The sequence below is a fragment of the Cnephaeus nilssonii genome (assembly GCF_951640355.1).
Source record: "Cnephaeus nilssonii genome assembly, chromosome: 20".
NCBI lineage: Eukaryota > Metazoa > Chordata > Mammalia > Chiroptera > Vespertilionidae > Cnephaeus > Cnephaeus nilssonii.
In genome coordinates this window covers 40726747-40750265 of record NC_137091.1, presented here as the reverse complement: position 1 = coordinate 40750265, position 23519 = coordinate 40726747, and the positions used below count along the sequence as shown (strand labels likewise).

Below are 23519 nucleotides of genomic sequence, written 5' to 3'. Positions count from 1 at the left end.
CGGGGCATGCCAGCCAGCCCGGCTGAGGACTTTGGAGTGAGGCCACCCAAGGCCATCCTGGGCCCACAGAACCTGGAGGCGTAATGTTTGCTGTTTCTAAGTCACTGCATGCTGGGGTGGTGTAACACAGCAAAAGCTACAGTGCTGCGCATGGGCTTTTCGTGCCGCATTTAGAAGAGTCCCGTGTCCTTCCTCTTCCGTCCTGTGCTAATTTTTCTATTTTAAAATTGTGAGAGTTGCGTGAGGCTGCTGCGACACTGTCACACACTGGGTGGCTCCAAACAACAGAAGTGTGTTGTCTCGCAATCTGGAGGCTGGAGGCCGAAATCAAGGTGTCAGCAGGCCCGCGCTCTCTCTGAAACCACGCAAGGACACCCTTCCTCACCGCGGCGGGCCTCTGGTGGCTGGCCGGCCGTCTTGGCGTTCCTTGTCTTGTGGCTGCCTAACTCCAATCTCTGCTTTCATCACCACATGGCCTTCTTCCATGTCTCTGTCTTCACAGGGTCGTCCCCTTGGATGAGGGTCCGCCCTACCCCATTATGAGCTCATCTTAACTGATTAGCCGGCAACAACCCTATTTCCAAATAAGGTCACTTTCTGAGTACTGGAAGTCAGGACTCACCTCTCTCTCTCCTCTCTCTCTCTCTCTCTCTCTCTCTCTCTCTCTCTCTCTCTCTCTCTCTCTCTCTCTCTTCACAAGAAAGCATAATTCAACCCCTAAAAGGAGCTCTTTGTGTATTAGTAACATCAGCTCTTGAATCGCGATGATTATTTCTGCTCTGGTGAGGCCTGAGCTGCAAAATGCTAGAGGCAGGGAAACTGTTCTTCTTTGCACAAACTCTGCAATGCTTTTCTTCCCTGGATCCCTCTTCTCCCCAAGTCACCTCATCCCCATGACGCCAGAGAGAGGCGAGGCAGAGCAGGCTGGTGCAGAGGGGTGGGAAGAGGCTGGGTGCTTCTAGCTCCCCCGCCCCAGCAGCAACCCCCCAGCCGGTAGTTATGAGCATGGGTGCAGTGCCAGACTGCTTGTGTCCAAATAGTCCTGATATTATTTTTTTAAATATATTTTTATTGATTTCAGAGAGGAAGGGAGAGGGAGGTAGAAACATCAATGATGAGAGAGAATCATTCATCGGCTGCCTTCTGCACGCCCCCTGCTGGGGATCAAGCCCGCAACCCGGGCCTGTGCCCTGACTGGGAATCAAACCATGACCTCCTGGTTCACAGGTCGATGCTCAACCACTGAGCCGCGCCGGCCAGGCCACGTGGTCCTGACTTTATACTTCCAAGTCATCCTAGGCAAGCGACTTGACAGCCTGTGTTACTTTCTACTTGTTGCCATAAATTACCACAAACATAGTGGCCTTTAAACAATAGAAATGTGTCCTCTAGGGCCGCGGACGCCAACCTTTCGGACCTCACGGACCACCAGGAACCCGCGGACCACCGGTTGGCGACCGCTGCCCTAGGGCACTGAAGGTCAGACATCTCTAATGAGTCCTAAGGGGCCAAAGTCAAGGTATCAGCAGGCAGCACTCCCCGGGGAGATCCTCGGGGTGCAGTGGTCTTCTTCCTTTTCCAGCCCAGAGAGCTGCACCCCTGAATTCCTTTGTTCTGACCCCTTCCTCCACCTTCAAAGCCGGCAGCAGCGCGCCTCCACTCTGACCTGCCTTCCGCTGCTTCTGTCTACAGTCAGAGGTCCACTTGCCTCCCCCTAAGGACACTTGTGATTACATTCACGGGCAACCCCCCCAGATCGTTGGGATAAGGTCTCGGTCTTAAAATCCTTGACTTAGGCCTGGCCGGTTTGGCCCAATGGATAGAGCATCGGACCTCAGAATGAAGGGTCTTGTGTTTGATTCCAGTCAAGGGCAAATACCTTGGTTGCAAGCTCGATCCCCGGCCCCCGAGTCGGGGCACGTGCAGGAGGCAGCCAACCGATGTGCCTCTCGCACATCGATGTTTCTCTCTCTCTCTCTTTCTCTCTCTAAAAATCAATGGGCCGAAACCAGTTTGGCTCAGTGGATAGAGCGTCGGCCTGCGGACTAAAAGGTCCCAGGTTCGATTCCGGTCAAGGGCATGTACCTTGGTTGCGGGCACATCCCCAGTAGGGGTTGTGCAAGAGGCAGCTGATCGATGTTTCTCTATCATCGATGTTTCTAACTCTCTATCCCTCTCTCTTCCTACTTGTAAAAAATCAATAAAATATATTTAAAAAAAAAAAAAAATCAATGGAAAAATGTCCTTGGGCCCTAACCGGTTTGGCTCAGTGGATAGAGCGTCTGCCTGCAGACTCAAGGGTCCCAGGTTCAATTCCGGTCAAGGGCATGTACCTTGGTTGCGGGCACATCCCCAGTGGGGAGTGTGCAGGAGGCAGCTGGTCGATGTTTCTCTCTCATCGATGTTTCTAGCTCTCTATCCCTCTCCCTTCCTCTCTGTAAAAAATCAATAAAATATATATATTTTTAAAAATGTCCTCGGGTGAGGGTTAACACACACACAACACTCCTTGACTTAATCACATCACAAAAGACCCTTGTTTCACGTCAGGTAACACTCACAGCTGCCAGCACTTAGGACCTGGATATCATCGGGTGCGCCAGTCAGCTAACCACACCCTCCAAGCCCCAGTGTCCTCAGCGGAAAGCAGGACTGAGGACTCACCAAGTGCTTAGATAAAGCACTCAGAACCGTGCCCAGCCTAGCACAAGCACTCAGTCAAAAGGGCGGGAGAGCCTCCGTTTCTCTATCTGGAAAATGGGGGCAGAGGAGTGCGGACTCCAGGGGGCTCCCAGCTCTTTCACTCCCTGGGGTGATTCCTCTCTGACACCCCAGTTTTAGCAGAGAAAAAGCGAGGAGCTGGGGAGAAAGTGGCCACAGCAGACCCCCAGCATCAGCCCAGGCCAGAGGCAGGAGGTGAGGGGGTCCCAGCATGCACAGTGTCTGTCTCTCAGTGTCTCCCCTTTTCTCTCTTTGCAGACAATTGGTGTTATTCTCTCTAACTCCCTCTGTCAATCTCTGTCCCTGTTTCTGTCTCTGTCCTTGTCTCTCGTTTGCTGTTTTGTCATCTCTGTCTCCCTTCCTCTCTGATTTCCCCTGAGTTAGTCTGTCTGTGGCCTCTCTCTCTGTTTCCCCCGCCCCATCTCTAGCTCTGTCTCTCTCACTGTCTCTCTCTCTCTCTGCGTGTCTGTCTCTCTCCCCCTCTGTCTCCCCAGAGGACTCTCCTCTTCTCCACCCGCCCGGGAAGTCCCCGAAACTTATGTGCCTCTCCCGGGACCCAGCTGGCAGGCAGGATGGGGAGAGGCCCAGGTGAGTCACAGGAGGAAGGCATTCCTGCCGATTTTCTGGGATTGTGCACAGCCAGGCCCCCTGCCTGCCCCTCCCCTAATTCATCCCCGGACCTCACCGGTGTGTGTCACTTAAGGCAGAGACAGAGAGAACGAGTCAGAGACAGACAGAGAAACAGAAAGAGAGAAAACAGATACAGTGACACAGAAAGAGAGAGTCAGTTATAGAGACAGAGACAAAGGAAAAGAATGAAACAGAGAGATACAAAAGACAGAGATGGAGAGACACAGAAGAAGAGAAACAGACAGAATTTGGGGGAGACCAGAGCAGTCTGAGGAGGGGATGGGTGGGGTTCAAGATAATTCCCCCATTCTTCAAACAGAAGAGGAAATTGTGTCAGAGAGTGCTGAGGTCATCCGGCCAGGAAGTGTAATCCCAGACCACACAGTTTCGTGTGGCACCCACACCTGATGCCTCCCACCCTCCCCAGACCCGTGTCTCAGCCGGAAAAAGCAAGGCTCTGAGGAGTGAAGCCACCTGCCCATGGTCACCCAGGAGCAAATGGCTGAGCTGGATCTCAAGCCCTCCTGGACCAGCACCCCAACTTTCTTTTTCCCCAGCTCATGCACATTAATATCTCATTCACTCTTCAGGCAAACCCAAAGCGGGGCCCCATACTCCACCCGTGGAAACTGAGGCTCAGAAAGGAGGATATCTGTTGGTCCACGGTGTCCTGCAGGGAGTGGTCAGCATGACGACCCTGGCGTCAGATTCCTGGCCTGTCCCCACCTCCCTTCCCACCTCACAGACAGGAAACGAGGGCCAGAGTCTGAATACTAATGACAGTTACAGTTTCCCATTGGGCACCTACTATGCACCAGGCACTGTGGCAAGCACCTTGGTTGCATTCTTTTAGGTCCCTAGCACACCAGCCCTGAGAGGGAGGCACTTGTTATCTTGCCTTTCCAGATAAGGAGCTTGAGGCACAGAGAGGTTAAGTAACCTGCCCAGGGCCACACAGCTCGTGAGTATCTAGCTGGAATTTGAACCCTTGCAGTCTGGTGCCAGCCCCCATACTCTTTTTTTTTTTTAATACGTTTTTATTGATTTCAGAGAGAGGAAGGGAGAGGGAGAGATAAATTAAAACATCAATGAAGAGAGAGAATCATTGATTGGCTGCCTCCTGCACGCCCCCTCCTGGGGGTTGAGCCTGCAACCCGGGCATGTGCCCTGACTGCAAATGGAACCGTGACCTCCTGGTTCATGGGTCAACGCCCAACCACTGAGCCACACCGGCCAGGCAGAGTCCCCACACTCTTCATCAGTAGGACATACTGCCTCTTAGAAGAGAAGGTTTCTTTGGGACTTTTCTACTTATCTTTAAATCACCAGCTTAAGGCTTCAATGAATAAGAATAACAATAGGCTGGTGCCATTTGGGGGCTCTGGCCATCTGGTATCCAGATGACCTAATACATTTATAATCCCTTACAAACAAAATATAATAACAGTAGCGTCATCACTGTGGAGTGGTAGAGGTAGAGGTACTTAGTGCCTATTACTTTCTCCCTTCCCACGCCTGTTCCGGCTGCACTCCCAGATCCTCAGGCAGCTCCTACCTGGGCACTTGCATCGGCTAGTTCCTCCCCCTGAACTCTTCCCAGATCAATTGCCCGACTTCCTCCCACACCCATTCAGTCTCTGCTCAGATGCCACCTGCTCAGGGAAGCCCTCCTGGGTCACCCCACTTACACTGACCAGCCTCCCCTGTCCCTGGCACTTTCTTACCCTGGCTTGTTTCCCCCATTTTATTCACCACTGCCTGACAGCCATGGATTAGATAACACAAATCTACGCCCCAACGCCCCAGGGGCAGGGACTTTGCTTTGTTTGCTGCCACAACCCAGTCCTGGACCGGTGCCTGGCATTTAGTAAATATTGAAGGAATTTGTCAGAGTCCTCCAAGTGGGTTAGCAACCGTTCAAAGATCTCACCTGCATTCTATTGCTCTGATTGGTCAGAAGCATCCTAGCACAGAGAGACTATTTTATCTTTTGCATTTTATTTTACTTAAAAAAAATGTATTGCCCTGGCCAGGTAGCTCAGTTGATTAGAGCATCGTCCTGATATGCCAAGGTTGCAGGTCAGATCCCCTGTCAGGACACATAGAAGAATCAATCAATGAATGCATAAATAAGTGGAAACAACAATGTTTCTCTCTTTCTCCCTTCCTCTTTCTCTAAAATCAATAAATTAAAAAGATATATTATGAATCTTTACAAATACACAGAAAAAGAGACAGAATGACATGTAAAGTTCCTTGAATCTAATACAAATATTTTGGCTTTCTTTTTTCCTACAGTATATTAAAGTAGGTGCAGACCTCAATGACATTAACCTCTAAATATTTCAGTGAGCTATAAAAATTAAGAACAATTTTCCCACATAGCCACAAAAACCTTGTCATAACAGCACTACGTACTTTTTGGCTGAAGTATTTTACAGTAAATTAGAGACATATTATTTCAAGCTCAAATATTTCAACATTCGTCTCTAAATGATAAGACATTTCCCCACGTAATTACAACACCATTGTCCCTCCTAACAACACTAACCAAAATCCAAAATTATCTAATAGTCAGCCACGAACTCCCCATCAGGACAAGTTTTAATCTGAGGAGTGAGGTTCCTTGCCCAAGATCCCAGAGAAGGAAGCGGTGTGCGTGGGGGGCGGGGGGGGGGGGCGCTGGAATTTGCACCCCAGCGGTCTGGGACTCCGCGGTGATCAAGGCCAAGTGAGTCAGAGCAGAGCCAGCCCCCTACTCCGCAGGCCCCGCCCTGGTAGAGGAAGCTTGGCAGGGGGTGGCAGGGGGAAGGAGGTGGGGCGCCCACGCATCCAGAGCTGACTTGCTCTTTCGCCAAACGTCTGGGAGGAGCCCCGGGGTTAACAAAACTGTCTCCTTCCCGGGGCCAGACTCAGAGGTGCAGGGAGGCCACGCACAGAGCCGCTGCCTACCATGGGCGTCCCGGGAATGCTGCCGCTGCTGCTGTTGGTTCAAGCCTGCATTCCAGGTAGGGGCCGGGTCCCAGCACCCGCTCTGGGAACTGACTCTGAGGGCGGGGAGGGAGGGACGCGAGAGGAGGGGGACTCCAAGTCTGGTGAGGAGGAGAGGAGGAGGGGAGCTCAGTCCACAGCCCCTGCATTGAAACAATGGTTCTCCTATCTGCAGCCCCACAGGGCACAGTACCTAGCACACAGTGTGTCCTCAGGAAATCCTAGTTGAGCGAAGGCATTTAGCAACAGCCACCTTTTGGTGAGTGCGCTCTGGCTTCCAGGTCCTCTTCTAAGCTCTTTACTTGCGATTTCAAACCGGGAGGGCGGAATTATATGTTAACCGTTTTACTACGCAGAAGGAAACTGAGGCAGAGAGAGGTTGAGTAACTGGTCCGAGGTCCCACAGCCAGTTCTTGAATAGGTGGGAGTCTGATCCCCGCAGGGCCGTTCCCCTGCTCTCTCCACTCTGTCTCCCCCCTCCCCCCAACGTAGGGAGGACAGAGCATTTAGCACACGGTCCACAAAGAGTCAAGGCCGAGCGTCACGGAGGCAGAGGCTGGAGACCTGGGGCTGGTCTCCGGAGGACCCTCTCACCTGCTTTCCCCGGAAAATGTAGGGGAAAGGGTTGACAAAACTCGAGGAAACAGAGAAGGAACTGAGTCAGAGCGAGGTGGGAGGGGGGCTGTTTGGGGTTGAGGAGTATTTTGTCAATGAATAACCCGGAAAGCTCTTCCGACCGTTGAATGAGTAATGACTCTGGAGGACTCCGAATTTGGGGGGGCGGCGGGCAGGGACCATATGTCAGGCCTGGAGGGCGGAGAATAGGTCTTGCAGCCGGGCTAGCCTGAGGAGCTATAACCTCGGGGCGGAGCTAGTGGGCGGGGAGAGAACCTGGGGGAGGAGCTAGTGGGCAGGGAGAGAGCCTAGGGCGGAGCTAGTGGGCGGGGAGAGAACCTAGGGGAGGAGCTAGTGGGCGGGGAGGGAACCTGGGGGAGGAGCTAGTGGGCGGGGAGAGAACCTGGGGGAGGAGCTAGTGGGCGGGGAGAGAACCTGGGGGAGGAGCTAGTGGGCGGGGAGAGAACCTGGGGGAGGAGCTAGTGGGCGGGGAGGGAACCTGGGGAGGAGCTAGTGGGCGGGGAGGGAACCTGGGGGAGGAGCTAGTGGGCGGGGAGGGAACCTGGGGGAGGAGCTAGTGGGCGGGGAGGGAACCTAGGGGAGGAGCTAGTGGGCGGGGAGAGAACCTGGGGGAGGAGCTAGAGGGCGGGGAGGGAACCTAGGGGAGGAGCTAGTGGGCGGGGAGAGAACCTGGGGGAGGAGCTAGTGGGCGGGGAGGGAACCTAGGGGAGGAGCTAGTGGGCGGGGAGAGAACCTAAGGGAGGAGCTAGTGGGCGGGGAGAGAACCTAGGGGAGGAGCTAGTGGGCGGGGAGAGAACCTGGGGGAGGAGCTAGTGGGCGGGGAGAGAACCTGGGGGCGGAGCTAGTGGGCGGGGAGAGAACCTGGGGGAGGAGCTAGTGGGCGGGGAGGGAACCTGGGGAGGAGCTAGTGGGCGGGAGGGAACCTAGGGGAGGAGCTAGTGGGCGGGGAGGGAACCTGGGGGAGGAGCTAGAGGGCGGGGAGGGAACCTGGGGGAGGAGCTAGAGGGCGGGGAGATAACCTGGGGGAGGAGCTAGAGGGCGGGGAGATAACCTGGGGGAGGAGCTAGAGGGCGGGGAGGGAACCTAGGGGAGGAGCTAGTGGGTGGGGAGAGAACCTCGGGGCGGAGCTAGTGGGCGGGGAGGGGACCTGGGGGAGGAGCTAGAGGGCGGGAGAGAACCTCCGGGGGCTACCGTGCTTGCCCAGGCGCAGTGGGGGGTTAGAATCTCCGAGGGCTGATGGGCGGAGTTAGAACTTCAGAGTGGACTGTGAGCGGGAGAGAATGTTGGGGACAGACTTTGGAGTGGGTAGAACCTGGGGAAGTCCGGTGGGGGGAACGGAGGCAGGACGTCAAGATCCGCCGGAGTCGGGTGGGGATGGCATGGCCCTAGGAGAGCTGGCGGAGGAGACCGAGGGGCGGCGGGATGCGGGAGCAGAGCTTGACTTCCGGGTGGACTGAGAGCGTGGCGACAGGACTTTCAGGATAGGGCCCGCACGCAGACAGATTTCAGGAGGAAATTAGCGAGGGCCAGTCGTTAGGGAAGGACGTGTGTGTGTGTGTGTGTGTGTGTGTGTGTGTGTGTGTGTGTGTGTGTTGGGGGGTGGGATGGGGGATAGAACCTTAGGAAAGGGGTGCGTAGATAGAATATTGGGGGAGACAGACTAGGAGTGCACTGGCCGGGATCCAGCTTCGGAACCCGGAGGCTGGAAGAACGTGGGGCACGACCCTGCGCGCACAGGGCTTGGAGACTTGGTCCTGGTGTTGGGACAGCAGGGGGCGAGGGGGGCCCCTGGCGCCGAGCTATAATAAACTCTCCGGTGGTCCCCGCCCTCTCCCCGCAGCCACCTGGGGCCTGCGGTGCATGCGGTGTGAGAGGACCGGGAACTGCCAGGTGCGAGAGTGTGCGCCTGGCCAGGACCTCTGCAGGACCACGATCCTGAGCATATGGGAAGGTAAGCCCCCACTCCAGCGCCGCCGGGAATGCCTTGTCTCACCAACTAGCGGGGAAATGCAAACAAAAAGACCAGGAGGCCGTCCGTTTCCCGCCCAGCAGATGGGCAGATATTTAGAAACCTGACAATGCTGGGGTCATGAGGGTGTGGAGCTGCAGATCCTGCTTTTAGGAGGTCTACCTCACAGAGCGATTTGGCACTATCTAGTACAGACGAAGAGTAGCGTGCCCTACAGCCAGCATTTCAACTCCTGAGAATATAGAAACACTAAGAGCCTCGGCGGTATTAACATGGATACACCTAAAAAATATAAGGTGGACAGAAAAAAAAAAAGTATGCTGCAGAGTATGATACCTTTAAATATAAAGTGTAAAATATGTGAAGCAACAGTGTAAGAATGACCTACACCAGTGGTTGGCTCTGGGCAGGGCATAGGGGAATGGGATAGGGCGGGGTGGGGTGAGGGGGGGTGGGGTACCAAAGGCTTTCACTGTATCTTTTAAGGTTAGTTTATTTTTAAAATATCTGAAATAAATGTAACAAAGTGCTTAATATTTCATAAAGTTGGATGAGGAATACACAGTATTTATTATATCATCGTCTTATCCTTTTTGGGTAAGCTTAAAGCATTTTCCTTTAGAATTTCCTATTAGAGGCATCTCCCTGCTGATTACTAAGTTGGGAGAGAGAGGGAGATGGAGCGAGAAGGTCCCAGTGATAGTGCTGGCCCTGAGAGAGCAGGGTCCCTGTGAGGGGTGGGGAGGGGGGGTAACTCCAGAAGAGACAGAGTTGGACCGAATAAGAATAGAAGCCTGAGGATCAGCCACAGGCGTGGCTACCTTAAAACCAGGAGTGTCCGAGGCTGGCTGAGCCCCGAGGAGCCTCCGGGGTAACAGGATACGTTCCTCGCAGAAGGTGCAGAGCTGGAGGTGGTGGAGACGGACTGCGCCCACCCAGAGAAGACCAACAGGACCATGAGCTATCGGATCGGCATGCAGGTCATCACCCTGACAGAGGCCGTGTGTGGGTTCGACTTGTGCAACCGGCCCAGCCCTGGTGAGTAGGACAGCCCTTGCCATGCCCAACCCCAAACTATCTCCAACGTCACCCCATAGTCATCCCGATCCGACCCTCAGTCCTATGCCACCCCAACCCCAACTCCGTGCCTTACCCCGAGACCAACCCCAACTCAACCTCACCTCCGATCTCATCTCCAAATCCACTTTACCTCTAACACCCTCCAACTCAAATTCATCCTTGTTCCAAACACATCTCTAACCCCACCCCTAAATCAACCCCATCGCATCTCAAACTACTACCAGTCCCACCCACAAACTCATCCCCTTCCCTAACTCTGTCCCGTCCCATACATGTTTGTGTTTTGTTTTGTTTTTTATTGTTTAAAGTATTACACATGTCTTCTTTTTCCCCGAGTGACTCCCCCCCGCCCCCCCACCCCGCACATGTTTGTTTTTATGGTTGTTAAAGTATAAGATGCAACACCTACTCTTACAAAGCTACACACACATACACTCAAGAGGTGGATGAGGTATCTCACTGAAGATTTGTCATCTAACCTTTTCCATGGGACAGGAGATGGCTCGGGCAGTAGATCATAGGGACAGGGATACAAAGACCAGAGATACCAGAGGCTCCAAGTTCTTAAGGGGAGTCCGGGAGGAGGGCGTCACAGGCTGCAGTGGGCTGGGAAGGTTCCCTAGAATAGACGCTCCTTGGCTGTCGCAGCGGGAAAGGATGTGAAGAAACTTGTGTTGAGTCCCGTGGCTTCAGGCTCTGGTCTGTTTACGAAAAAGACTTAGAAAGATTCCAGGTCCCCACATTTCCACAGGAGAGAAAGGAGGGGAAGGAATGGAGGGCAGGCAGAGATTCATTTTTTCTGGCCCTAACGAGGAAGGCAATTGATTAAGGCCAGTCCAGTCAATGCCGTCAGTAAGCAGAGAGCCTGTATTTGTTTTGTTTTTTTTCTTTTTTAAAAATAGGTTTTTATTGATTTCAGAGAGAGGAAGGGAGAGGGAGAAAGGGATGGAAACATCAATGATGAGAGAGAATCAGTGACCAGCTGTCTCCTGCACTCCCCACACTGGGGATCCAGCCCACAACCCGGGCATGTGCCCTTGACCGGGAATTAATCCGTGACCTCCTGGTTCATGGGTCAGCGCTCAACCACTGAGCCACACTGTCCAGGCTGTACCGGGTTTTTCATGTTCTTCATCCATCCTGACCTCAAACTTTTATCTGTGGGCGAGAACTGAATCAGATGTTCATTTTCAAGGAAGTGACGAAAGAGATGACGCCAGCTTCCTCTGTGGTTAGATATGTTTAAGGAAAACACTAATAATTGGGTCCAAGTAATGCTTCTAATGAGAGATGATATTCAAAATATTTAATAATATCGATCAGTGCTGAAGGCATTGATCCATTGGAAGAGGCCCCTGGAGGCCCCCTGCTGGGTCTGGTGTTGCTCCTTTAGCTGGTGGATTTGGGGACATGAGGATTCTAAAGAAAGGGTTGAAGTGGTCAGGGGTCCACCAGAGAGCTTGGATGACATGCCCCTGTCAGCCCCATGTCTAATGCCACCTTACCCTGCTGTGGTGACTAGATAGCTGGTTAAACCACATCCTGTACGTGAGTGACACTGGACACAGCTGTGCCCAGACAGCCCTGGGCCCTGCTCCCACAGAGCTCACAGCCCAGGGGACGGGGGACCCATCGCCAGACAGTGACCGCCCAGAGTCATCAGAGCTGCGGGGGGGGGGGGGGGGGGAGCACAGCAGAGGATGAGAACCGTAAAGGAGGAACAGAGATGGCGTCGTGGGGAAGCTCCGCCCAGAACTGTCAGGGCTGAGCTGGGGGAACAGAGGCCAGAGAGGTTGGGGCTGGGATACACGAAGAGGAGGGGCTGTGGGACCCTGGAGGAGATACTGACCAGGTCAGGGACGGTTTCCTACAGGAAGCAACAGCTAAGCTGGATCTTGAGGGATGAGAGGAGTGAGACTGTTAAAAAGACAGTGGAGCCCTAGCTGGTGTGGCTCAGTGAATAGAGCGACGACCTGGGGACTGACGGGTCCCGGGTTCAATTCTGGTCAAGGTCACATGCCCTGGTTGTGGGCTCAGTCCCCAGTAGGGGGTGTGCAGGAGGCAGCCAATCAATGATTCTCATCATTGATGTTTCTATCTCCCCCATCTCCCTTCCTCTCTGAAATCAATAAAAATAATAAATAAATAAATAAATAAATAAATAAATAAAACCCTAAAAAATAAAATAAAATGACAGTGGAAAGGGTTTTCCAGGCAAAGGGAGCAATAGATACAAAGGCCCAGAGGTGGGTGGAAGTAGTCTGGCTGGAGGAAAGGGTAACATGGGGCGAGAGGAGCTGGTGAAATTGACTGCATCATGTTACACAGGGTCTCCAGGCTGTGGTGAGGAATACAGACTTCACCCTGGGAATGGGGGGAGGTCATGATGGAGGGATGCAGTGATGGAGGGATGAGGTGATGGAGGGATGTGATGATGGAGGAATGAGGTGATGGAGGGATGTAGTGATGTGGTGATGGAGGGATGTGGTGATGGAGGGATGCAGTGATGGAGGGATGTAGTGATGGAGGGATGTAGTGATGGAGGGATGTGGTGATGGAGGGATGTAGTGATGGAGGGATGCAGTGATGGAGGGATGTGGTGATGGAGGGATGCAGTGATGGAGGGATGTAGTGATGGAGGGATGTGGTGATGGAGGGATGTAGTGATGGAGGGATGCAGTGATGGAGGGATGTGGTGATGGAGGGATGCAGTGATGGAGGGATGTAGTGATGGAGGGATGTGGTGATGGAGGGATGTAGTGATGGAGGGATGTAGTGATGTGGTGATGGAGGGATGCAGTGATGGAGGGAAGATAGGGAAGGGGAGACCAACTTGGGTGGACGAGGTTGTCCAGGTGAAGAGGAAGGTGGCTGCATTTGAGTGTCAGCCCTGCAGACGGAGAGAAGTGGATGGATTTTGGAGCTATTTACTAGTAGATGAGCAAGGTTTAGTGACAGGTTAGACATGGCAGTGGTGTTGTAGTTCTGGTCACGATGGAGTCGATGGTTTAAGACGAATCCCCTGCCAATGACAGCTGTGAAAACTGGATGGATTATAAACAGTCATTGGAAGTCACTGACGGGCCGCCGATGAAGAAGAGAAGCTGATGCCACAGTCTTTGAAATAAGGAAGCGCAGCGGTTGAGTTCCACAGACAAGCTAGGCTTTTCCTGGAGAGCACTTTCCAATCGGCTACTGTGGGTGGAGGAGAAGCGGAAACCAGAGAGAGGCCGTCGCTGGACCAAGAAGACAGAGGTGGTGTCTGGGGCTGTCAATGTCTAGAAAATGAGAGGAAAAAGCCAGAGAAGGGAATCCAAAACTCTGCAGACGACTTCCTTCAGTCTTTGGCAGGCTGTGCTTGCACGAGGTGAGACTCCAGGGAACTCAGCAGGAAATAGTATCCGGGAAGCTACAGAACCGAGCAAGGATCCCGGCAGGCATAGGATGCTGGGCAGACCCAAGTTGCCAAGTTGGCAAGAAAGGCCTTTGGTAACCACCTCAGGCTTTTCTCTGAGACCACACCCTGGGAGTAGGGGCAAAACTGAAATAGACCGGCCCCAAAAAACACCTACTTCCCATCGTCAGCGGGAAGAAAGCCTGGCCCTCTTCGGAGGAAGATACATCATTCTAAGCCTTTACAAATGTTCGTCTATAATGTCTGGCATCTAATCAAAACTTACAAGGTAGCTTGAAGAAAATAAAAAGGGCCAATTGACCGGAAGCCAAGAGGAAAATCCCACAATAGAAACAGAATCGTCATTCTTCAGATATTGGAGTTATTACACATGGGACTTTACAACAGCTATGATCAATATATTGAAGAACATAGAGGAAAGGGTAAGTTTTAGCAGAAATCTGAGCCGGTTTGGCTCAGTAGAAAGAGCATCGGCTCGCAGACTAAATAAAGGGTCTCGGGTTTGATTCGGTCGAGGGCACATACCTCCGTTGCAGGCTGGGTCCCCAGCCCAGGTCAGGGCACATGTGGGAGGCAACCAATCAATGTGTCTCTCACATCAATGTTTTGCTCTCTGTCTCTCTCCCTCCCTTCCACTCTCAGTAAAAATCAATGGGAAAATATCCTCAGGCGAGGATCCAATCACAAACGAACAAACCAACAAACAAAATGTAAAAGAGCCCTAGCTAGTTTGGCTCAGTGGATAGAGTGTCGGCCTCCGGACTGAAGAGTCCCAGGTTCGATCATTGATGTTTCTCTCTCTCTCTCTCTCTCTCTCTCTCTCTCTCTCTCTCTCTCTCTCTCTCTCCCTTCCTCTCTGAAATCATTAAGATATATTTTTTTAAATGTAAAAGTCGAACAGTAAATATAGAACAGTGACTGAAATTAAGAACTCGGTAGATGTGCTTAATAGAGATCAGAAATAGCAGAGCAAAAGGATTAAAGAACGAAAAAACAGATCAGTAGAATGTCCAGATTGATACCTATCAGTGGAGGATCAAGGAGTCTGCCAGGTTTCTGCCCCGGAGGACTGGGTGGGGCCACCTCGGAGACATGGAATTCAGGAGAAAGAGCAGGCCTGGGGAGAAGATGGAGAGCTTCATTTGGGGCAAGTAGAGAATCAGGGGTTTGAGGGATAGCCAGGCGGCCTCCAGGATGCAGTTGGGTATGTAGGTATGGAGGTCAGAGAGATGTCTTGCCTGGAGAGAGATTTTGGAGTTCCCAGCAGGTGGGTGGAAATGAAGACGCATCAATAGGTAGCACCCCCATGGGAGAGAGTGTGCACCGTGGGAAATGAAAAGGGCCTAAGACTACCCTGAGGATCACCCACGTCTAGAAGAGCGACACAAGAGGAGTCCCCACAGGAGACCCATGGGCGGTCTGAGGCAGTTATTTTGGCAATGATGGCAATTCATGTTTTCATTTTTATGGACTTTCATGTGAGAAGACATGGGAAGTTGGCCTTTTAGCTCTTTTTCTCTGAGGGTGGGGGAGATTTGGCCTTTGATGTAATTGATTTACCTAATCACAGCTGCTGGCTCGCCAGTCGAGAGCCTTGGCTGAGACAGCCCTCTCGTTTCTCTCAGCTTGGCTATCTGGGGTCAGGAAGGGGTGGGCATGCCAGGCTTGGGGATGGTATGGGCCAGGGCCTGGGCAGAGGAATGACTGGTGAATCCAGGGACAGTAACTCCTTCCCCTGGCCTGACCTCGAAGGTCCATGGGAGAGGCAATGTTATCACAGATCACTCAGGTGACGTTTTGATCCTTGACACACTTGGGCAGTGTATTAGTTAGCTATCGCTGCATTACAGATTGTCCCAAAACTTAAAACAAAAATAAGCACCCATTATTTCACAACGTTTCTGAAGGTGGAGAATCCGGACGTGGCGTGGCTAGATGGTTCTGGACCTTTAATGTGGTTGTAGTTAAGATGACGGCTGGGCTGCGGTCATCCGAAGGCTCCCAAGGTAGCTTCACTCCCATGGAGGACCCGCTCCCTTGGCCTTGGCAAAGGCCTCAGTTCCCGCCACATCGACCTGGCCACGGGGCTGCTTGAGTGTCCTTACAACATGGCAGCTGGCTTCCCCATGGAGAGCAAGTGATCCAAGAGAGAGCTGGGGGAAAGTGGCAATGTCTTTTACAAGGTCGCCCAGAAATCACACACCATCATTCACACAGTATCCTTTGGTTACACAGGTCAGCCCTATTCTTTTTATTTTTATTTTGTTTTTTAAATATATTTTTATTGATTTCAGAGAGGAAGGAAGAGGGAGAGAGAGATAGAAACATCCATGATGAGAGAGAATCATTGATCGGCTGCCTCCTGCAAGTCCCCCACTGGGGATCGAGCCCACAACCCGGGCATGTGCCCTTGACCGGAATCGAACCTGGGACCTTTCAGTTCGCAGGCCGACGCTCTATCCACTGAGCCAAACCGGCTAGGGCCGTGGTCAGCAAACTCATTAGTCAACAGAGCCAAATATCAGCAGTACGATTGAAATTTCTTTTGAGAGCCAAATTTTTTCAACTTAAACTTCTTCTAATGCCACTTCTTCAAAATAGACTCGCCCACGCCCCAACCGGTTTGGCTCAGTGGATGGAGCGTCGGCCTGCAGACTCAAGGGTCCCAGGTTCGATTCTGGTCAAGGGCATGTACCTTGGTTGCAGGCACATCCCCAGTAGGGAGTATGCAGGAGGCAGCTGATCGGTGTTTCTCTCTCATCGATGTTTCTAACTCTCTTTCCCTCTCCCTTCCTCTCTGTAAAAAATCAATAAAATATATATTTTTTTAAAAATAGACTCGCCCAGGCCGTGGATTTTGTGGAAGAGCCACACTCAAGGGGCCAAAGAGCTGCATGTGGCTTGCGAGCCGCAGTTTGCCGACCATGGGACTAGGGCTATTTTTATTTTTTACGTTTATTGATTTTGAGAGAGAGAGGGAGAGAGAAATATCGATAGGCTGCCTTCTGCAGGATGCTTCCCATCGGAGGAATCGAGCTGCCACCCAGGCATGTGCCCTGGACCAGTACTTGAACCAGTAACCTCCTGGTGCACAGGAAGATGCCCAACCAACTGAGCCATATCGGGCAGGGCAGCCCTCTTTATGGGAAAGGACTACACAAGGGCATAAACACCAGAAAGTGGGGCTTACGGGGGCTGTCGTGGAGATAGGCTACCACAGGGAACAAGAGAAGGGTTGTAAGTGTTCATTTACTCATTCGTTCGTTCAATAGATACTTATTCCGTATCTTCCCTGGCCCAGGCCTTCTGCTCGTGGTATTGGGACACAGTCGTGACAAAGACCGCCTTGGCCCTGCTCTCCTGGGGCTCAGAGTCCACTGAGGGAAAGAAGCCTGTCACCACACAGGGGGGACCCCGAGTCAGCAGGGCTGGGATTGGGGGGCCCAGAGAGGCCCCTGATCCGGCCTGAAAGGTCAGGGAGAGCTTCTTGGGGAAGGTGAAATTGGAGAAGACGAATCCTGAAGAATGAGTAGGATATACGGGAAGTAAAGAGCCAGGGAACAGTAGATGCAAAGGCTGCGTGTGTTGGCGTGTGTATTTGGGAACTGTGGGAAGTGGTGCGGAGTAGAGTACGAGGGACAGTGAGGGAGATGAGGCAGGAGAGGGAGGCAGGACCCAGGCTTTGATGGGCCTTGAATGCCATGCTGAGGGCACTGGGGAGCTATGGAGGGGTTTGGAGCAGGGGAGAGACAGGGTCAGAGTTGAGTATTAGAAACATCCTTCTAGGGCCGTGAGGGGATGCACAGGGGCTGGGGTGGGGGTGGCAACAATGGATGCCGGGAGGCCAGGGAGGAGCTGGTATTGAAGGAGGCCTGAGCTGGACCTGGTCGTGGGACCGGAAAGGGGGGAATGCGTTCCAGAAAGATTCAGAATGGACAGGGTTTGACGACTGGCTGGCGTGGGATAAGGAGGGGTTGATGCTGAGGTGAGCCTTCAAGGGAGCTGGATCTCCAGGCCTCGCCCCGTGGACTCACCCTCCTGCTCCCCCCCACACACTCAGGCCGGGCTCCCGCCTTTCCCCGAAGCCGAAGCCGGTACCTCGAATGCGTTTCCTGCGCCTCTTCAGACCTGAGCTGCGAGAGGGGCCGGGACAAGAGCCTCCAGTGCCGCAGCCCCAGTGAACAGTGCCTGGAGGTGGTGACCCACCGGGACCGGGACCTGGCCGGTGAGCCCCACCCTGCCAGCCCCTCCTCCCCGCTGCCTTGCTCCTTCCCAAGGCTGTCCTGAAACCCCCACATCACAGGGGTTTAAGCAAGGTAGCAAGTTAGTTCTCCCACACACCCAAGTCCCGTGGCAGGACGTCCGGGGCCATGACGGCCGCTCAGAGCCAGCAGGAACCCAGATGCTTTCCCGTTTCTTACGTACCGCTTCCATTCCCAAGATTGCCTCATAGCCCGAAACAGCTGCCAGAGGCCCGGGCCTCGGGCCCCTGTTCCAGGAAGAGGGAAGGGGAGCCCTGCTGGAGTGGCTCCGTGGATGGAGCATTGTCCCATGCACCGAAAGGTTGCCAGTTCGATTCCCAGTCAGGGCACATACGTGGGTTGCGAGTTTGATACCCAGTCGGGGAGCATATCCGGTCAAGATTTCTCTCTCACTTCGATGTTTCTCTCTCTCCCTTCCTCTCTCTAAGCATGTCTTCGGGTGAGGGTTTTTTTTTTTTTTTTTTTAATACATTTTATTGATATTTTTACAGAGAGGAAGTGAGAGGGAGAGAGAGTTAGAAACATCGATGAGAGAGAAACATCCATCAGCCGCCTCCTGCACACCCGCCACTGGGGATGTGCCTGCAACTAAGGTACATGCCCTTGACTGGAATCGAACCTGGGACCCTTGAGCCTGCAGGCCGACGCTCTATCCACCGAGCCAAACCGGTCAGGGCTGGGTGAGGGTTTTTTTTTTTAAAATACACAAAAAACAAGGAAGGTGAAAAGAAGGGGCAAAAAGGGGCACCTCTCATTTTGTAAGGGTTCTTGTTTCTGGAAATCCCATAAACCTTTCTACTTATACCGCATTAGCCAGAACTTAGCCACATGACTGTGGACCCTGAGACTGGGAAATGTCTTCGGCTAGATATATGCTGCCGCAAAGGAAATGCGGCTCCTCTAATGACGGGTGCAGCAGAGAATGGACAGGCGGCTGCTGCGGGGGCCACTCCCGGCTCAGGCCTTCCCCAACGCTCTGACCCCCCCTCTGCCCCACAGGGAGTCCAGGGGATGAGCGCCACTCCCGAGGCTGTGGCCACCTCCCCGGCTGCCCAGGCCCCACGGGCTTCCACAGCAACCACACCTTCCACTTCCTGCGGTGCTGCAACACCACCAGATGCAACGGCGGCCCAGGTAAGGGCGGGGCCCAGGTAAGGGGTGGGGCCCAGGTAAGGGCGGGGCCCAGGTAAGGGGCAGGGCCCAGCGTGGGGTCTGGGATCTGGGAGGGAGACACCCTCCAGGACACGGCCACTCTCTTGTGGGCTCATACCTCCTCTCCAGGTCCCTGTTTCTTCCTCTGAAAGATAGACATAGCAAGTCCTTCCGCAAAGAAGGAATTTGTGGGAATCCAATGAGTCTATCCCACCTTCACCAAGACCCACAGGTGATGCTTCCTACATCCTCTTGAATCCTTCCACTGCTCCCCACCCCGGGTTAAGCCACCATGACCTCTCGCTTAGATTGTTGCAATGACCTCCTCTCTGGTCCCCAGTGTTCAACACAGCAGCAAGAGAGATTATTTTTATTTATTTATTTTATAATTTTATTGATTTTATTTATTTATTTTTAATATATTTTATTGATTTTTTACAGAGAGGAAGGGAGAGAGATAGAGAGTTAGAAACATCGATGAGAGAGAAACATCGATCAGCTGCCTCCTGCACGCCCCCTACTGGGGATGTGCCTGCAACCAACGTACCTGCCCCTGACCGGAATCGAACCTGGGACCTTTCAGTCCGCAGGCCGACGCTCTATCCACTGAGCCAAACCGGTTTCGGCGAGAGATTATTTTTAAATGTAAATGAGATCTTGTCGCTCTCCTTCCTCAAGCACTTTAACTTCCCCTTGCTCTTAGGATAAAACCAGAGGCCATGCTATGCCCTATGTAATGCATCACCCCCCTGCCTCCTGGTCTTGATTTAGTTCTGCAACTGCCAAACACCGCCCTGCCTCAGGGCCTTTGCACATGCAGTGCCCTCCGCTAGGAACACATCTCCCTGAGGAGTTCACCTGACTGGCTATTTCTCATTGGGGTCTCCGCTTTAAAGTATCATCCTCAGTGAAATGTCCCTGCCCCGCCCCTTCCGTATAAACTAAGCCCATCATGTTACTCTGTCTGTGAAACAGTACTGTGCATATGGTCGCCACTACCACAAATGGCTATGGAGCACTTGACATGAGAACTGAATTTTGAATTTTATGTCATTACTAGAGGCCTGGTACATGAAATCTGTGCACTGGGGGGGAGGGGTTTCCCCAGCCTGGCCTGTGCCCTCTCACAGTGTGGGAGCCCCGAGATCGATCTCCACAAAGTAGTAGGCCCCGCCCACCCATCTGGGGCTCCTCAATGGATTGCCCCAAAGAGGTAGGTCGGAGCTGGGGGTCCGGCCCCTGGCGTTGCTGTGCGGAGCCGCCGGGACCCACCGCCCACGCAGTGTCAAGTCCCTGTCCACCCGCATGCGCCCGCTGCGCACACAGCTTCCTGGTGATGGATAGTTACGGCGTGAGGGCGTGATGACCGCATAGGCTTTTATTAGTATAGACTAGAGGCGTGGTGCACGAAATTTGTCCACGGGGTGGGGGGTGTCCCTTGGCCCAGCCTACACCCTCTCCAATCTGGGACCCCTTGAGGGATGTCCGACTGCCCTTTTAGGCCCAATCCCAGTAGAATCGGGCCTAAACGGGCAGTTGGACATCCCTCTCACAATCCAGGACTGCTGGCTCCCAACTGCTCGCCTGCCTGCCAGCCTGATCACCTCCTAACCACTCCCCTGCCAGCCTGATTGACGCCTAACTGCTCCCCTGCCAGTCTTTTTGCCCCTAACTGCCCTCCCCTGCAGGCTTGATCGCCCACAACTGCCCTCCTTTGCAGGCCTGGCCCCTCCCAACTGCCCTCCCCTGCTGGCCTGATCGCCCACAACTGCCCTCCTTTGCAGGCCTGGTCCCTCCCAACTGCCCTCCCCTGTAGGCCTGGGTCCCCCACAACTGCCCTTCCCTGCAGGCCCGGTCACCCCCAACTGCCCTCCCTTGCAGGCCTGATCACCCCTAACTGCCCTCCCCTGCAGGCTTGATCGCCCCCAACTGCCCTCCCTTGCAGGCCTGGTCCCTCCCGACTGCCCTCCCCTGCTGGCCATCTTGTGGTGGCCATCTTGTGTCCACATGGGGGCAGCCATTTTTGACCACATGGGGGCAGCCATCTTGTGTGTTGGAGTGATGGTCAATTTGCATATTACTCTTTTAGATAGGATTATTAATTCATTCCAATGTAGATGCAACCATAAGTGGCTAGTGACCACCGCATGGACAGTGTCACTCCAAACTGTAAGTTCTGTGAGAGTAGGGACTGTTTGATCTTACCCAGATGCTTACCCAGAGCCTGGTCTGACAGGGGCTCATGGGGCCCTGAGAGTTGGGATTTCTCCCACGGGCCCCAGAGAACCCCCAAAAGAGAGTGCGGTTCCAGTGTCTGCCACAAGAGGGGGCCGTGCCATCTCAGGCTGAGAGCTGGGAGTCCAGGCAGGCAGGAGGACACCCCTCCCTACACCCTAACCCTGTTTTAATGACCATAGTCTCTTGTCTTCCCCCAAGTGATGGAGCTTGAAAACCTGCCGCCGAATGGCCTCCAGTGTTACAGCTGTCAGGGGAACAGCACCCACGGGTGTTCCCCCGAGGAGACCTCCCTCACCGCCTGCCGAGGCCCCATGAACCAGTGTCTGGAAGCCACAGGCACTGATGGTGAGGCCCTTTGGGGGTTGGAAGGGGGATCTGTAGGAGGTTGACCTCCAGTTTGGCTGGACTTGGTGGAGGTGGGTCTTCTATGGGGTTTCCTGCAGCAGGGTACAGGTTGTAGTAAGGAATTGGGACTTGCCCAGTAGGGAATGTGGGCCGTTTTGGGGGCGGGACTTCCCACGGACACCCCGGGCTTCCATCCTGTGACGTCCTGGAAAGGTCTCTGTCCCAGTAGTTCCCAGACTTTTTGGTCTCAAGATTCCTTCGCGCTCCCAAGAGGTATTGTTTCCGTCGGTTATATCTATCAGATATTAACTGCATTATAAATTAAAAGGGGCATTTTTATAAGATGTACTTATTAATTTATTTTAAAATAACAATTAAAAGCTCATTACACGTGAACATATTTTTATGGAAACAAGAAGACTACATTTTGCAAAATGAAAAAAAAAATTTAACGAAAAGACTGGCATTATTCTACACTTTTGCAAATCTCGTTACTGTCTGGCTTAATGGAAGACAGCTGGGTCCTCGTAGCTGCTTCTGCATTCAGTCTGTTGCAAGATCACATGTCCTGGTGGTTCGGGAAAACGCCATTGTAGGCTCAGGAGAGCGGATAAAGCCAAACGAGGTTTGGGCATTATTAGGAGAATATTTGTAACTTCACAGGTCCCCTGCTCCACGCTCAGACCTTCTGCCTTTTCCGGTGGTGTCCACCACCAGGTGGCTCGTCCCCCTGGGAGGTCGGGCCCGAGGGCGGGAAGTCACACCGTCTTCTCTCTCCTCAGAGCCAGGCCACCCAGGCTACACGGTGAGAGGCTGTGCAACGGCCTCGTGGTGCCAGGGCCTCCATGTGGCTGAAGCCTTCAAATTGACGGACCCCAACGTCTCCTGCTGTACCGGAAATGGCTGTAACCACCCCAACCGAGATGTCCAGTCCCGCAGGGGGGGCGCCCCCCGGCCTGGCCCTGCCCACCTCAGCCTCACCATCACTCTACTTATGACTGCAAGACTATGGGGAGGCATGCTCCTCTGGACCTGAACCCCCACGCTCTCCCTGCCCTGGCTGGATCCAGGGGACCCCTTCGCCCCTCCCCTCAGCTCCCAGGCCTGCAGACTTGCCGTGTGACTTCAGGCCCATGTGCTGCTTCCTCTGGGCCTCAGTTTCCCCAGCTGTGAAAACACCTGTCCCACAGAATTACGAGAAACAGAGGAGAAAAGCTAGAGAAAGGCTGCGGGCCAGCAGGAGTTCTTGTTGTTACTAATATTGTTGCACCTATTGTTGTTATTATGAATTAATATTTGTTTTATTTAATATTTTATACTTTATATAAAGATTTTTATACCAATGAACAGAGCCAGTCCTGCCCTTCTCCATAACGTCTATCTCTCTTCCTTCCTTCCTTCCTTCCTTCCTTCCTTCCTTCCTTCCTTCCTTCCTTCCTTCCTTCCTCCCTCCCTCCCTCCCTCCCTCCCCTCCCCTCTTTCTTTCTTTCTATATATTTTTATTGATTTCAGAGAGGGAGGGAGAGGGAGAGAGAGATAGAAACATCAATGATGAGAGAGAATCATTGATCAGCTGCCTCCTACACGCCCCCTACTGGGGATCGAGCCTGCAACCCAGGCATGTGCCCTGACCCAGAATCGAACCTGTGACCTCCTGGTTCATAGGTTGATGATCAACCACTGAGCCTCATCGGCTGAGAGCATCTATCTTTCAGAGCTGCATGGGGGGCACCCTTCCTCAGGCTCCTGGAAGTAGGGGTCACATGGTAGGACCCAGGTGGTCAAGGCCTCCGCCTTGGGAGCAGTCCCGAGGGGCTTCCACCCTAAGTCACCCCCACATCCATTTCTGGGCTCCAAATGCAAACTTCTAACTCACCCACCTCAGCACGAACCTTCCCGTCTCTTCTCCCAAACGCCAAAGGTCAAGACTACTTTGTTGTTCTGTGTAGGCATGTCTCATTTCCCGCGGGCTCTGAGACAGGAGATGTGTGGGGGATAACTTGCCTGCCAGACTCCCTGGATGCACTGCAGTGAAGAACAAGGCGAGGACTACATTTCCCCTGATGCTCTGGGGCCAGGG

General features: G+C 53.2%; 1 protein-coding gene across 1 annotated transcript; it reads left to right on the top strand.

The window, feature by feature from the left end:
• The first annotated feature begins 6204 nt into the window (after nt 1–6204).
• On the top strand, nt 6205–22790 carry PLAUR (plasminogen activator, urokinase receptor). Its single transcript, XM_079800093.1, has 7 exons — nt 6205–6359; nt 8819–8929; nt 9842–9985; nt 17503–17667; nt 18704–18838; nt 21293–21439; nt 22222–22790. Exons 1-7 carry the CDS (start codon nt 6305–6307, stop codon nt 22473–22475), a joined length of 1011 nt encoding a protein of 336 aa, XP_079656219.1. The 5' UTR covers nt 6205–6304; the 3' UTR covers nt 22476–22790.
• Nucleotides 22791–23519: the final 729 nt, after the last annotated feature.

Coding starts and splice junctions, on each gene's coding strand:
- PLAUR (XM_079800093.1), top strand. CDS start 6,305: ATGGGCGTCCCGGGAATGCTGCCGCTGCTGCTGTTGGTTCAAGCCTGC. Junction 6,360..8,818: donor GGTTCAAGCCTGCATTCCAG/GTAGGGGCCGGG, acceptor CTCTCCCCGCAG/CCACCTGGGGCCTGCGGTGC. Junction 17,668..18,703: donor CCGGGACCGGGACCTGGCCG/GTGAGCCCCACC, acceptor TCTGCCCCACAG/GGAGTCCAGGGGATGAGCGC.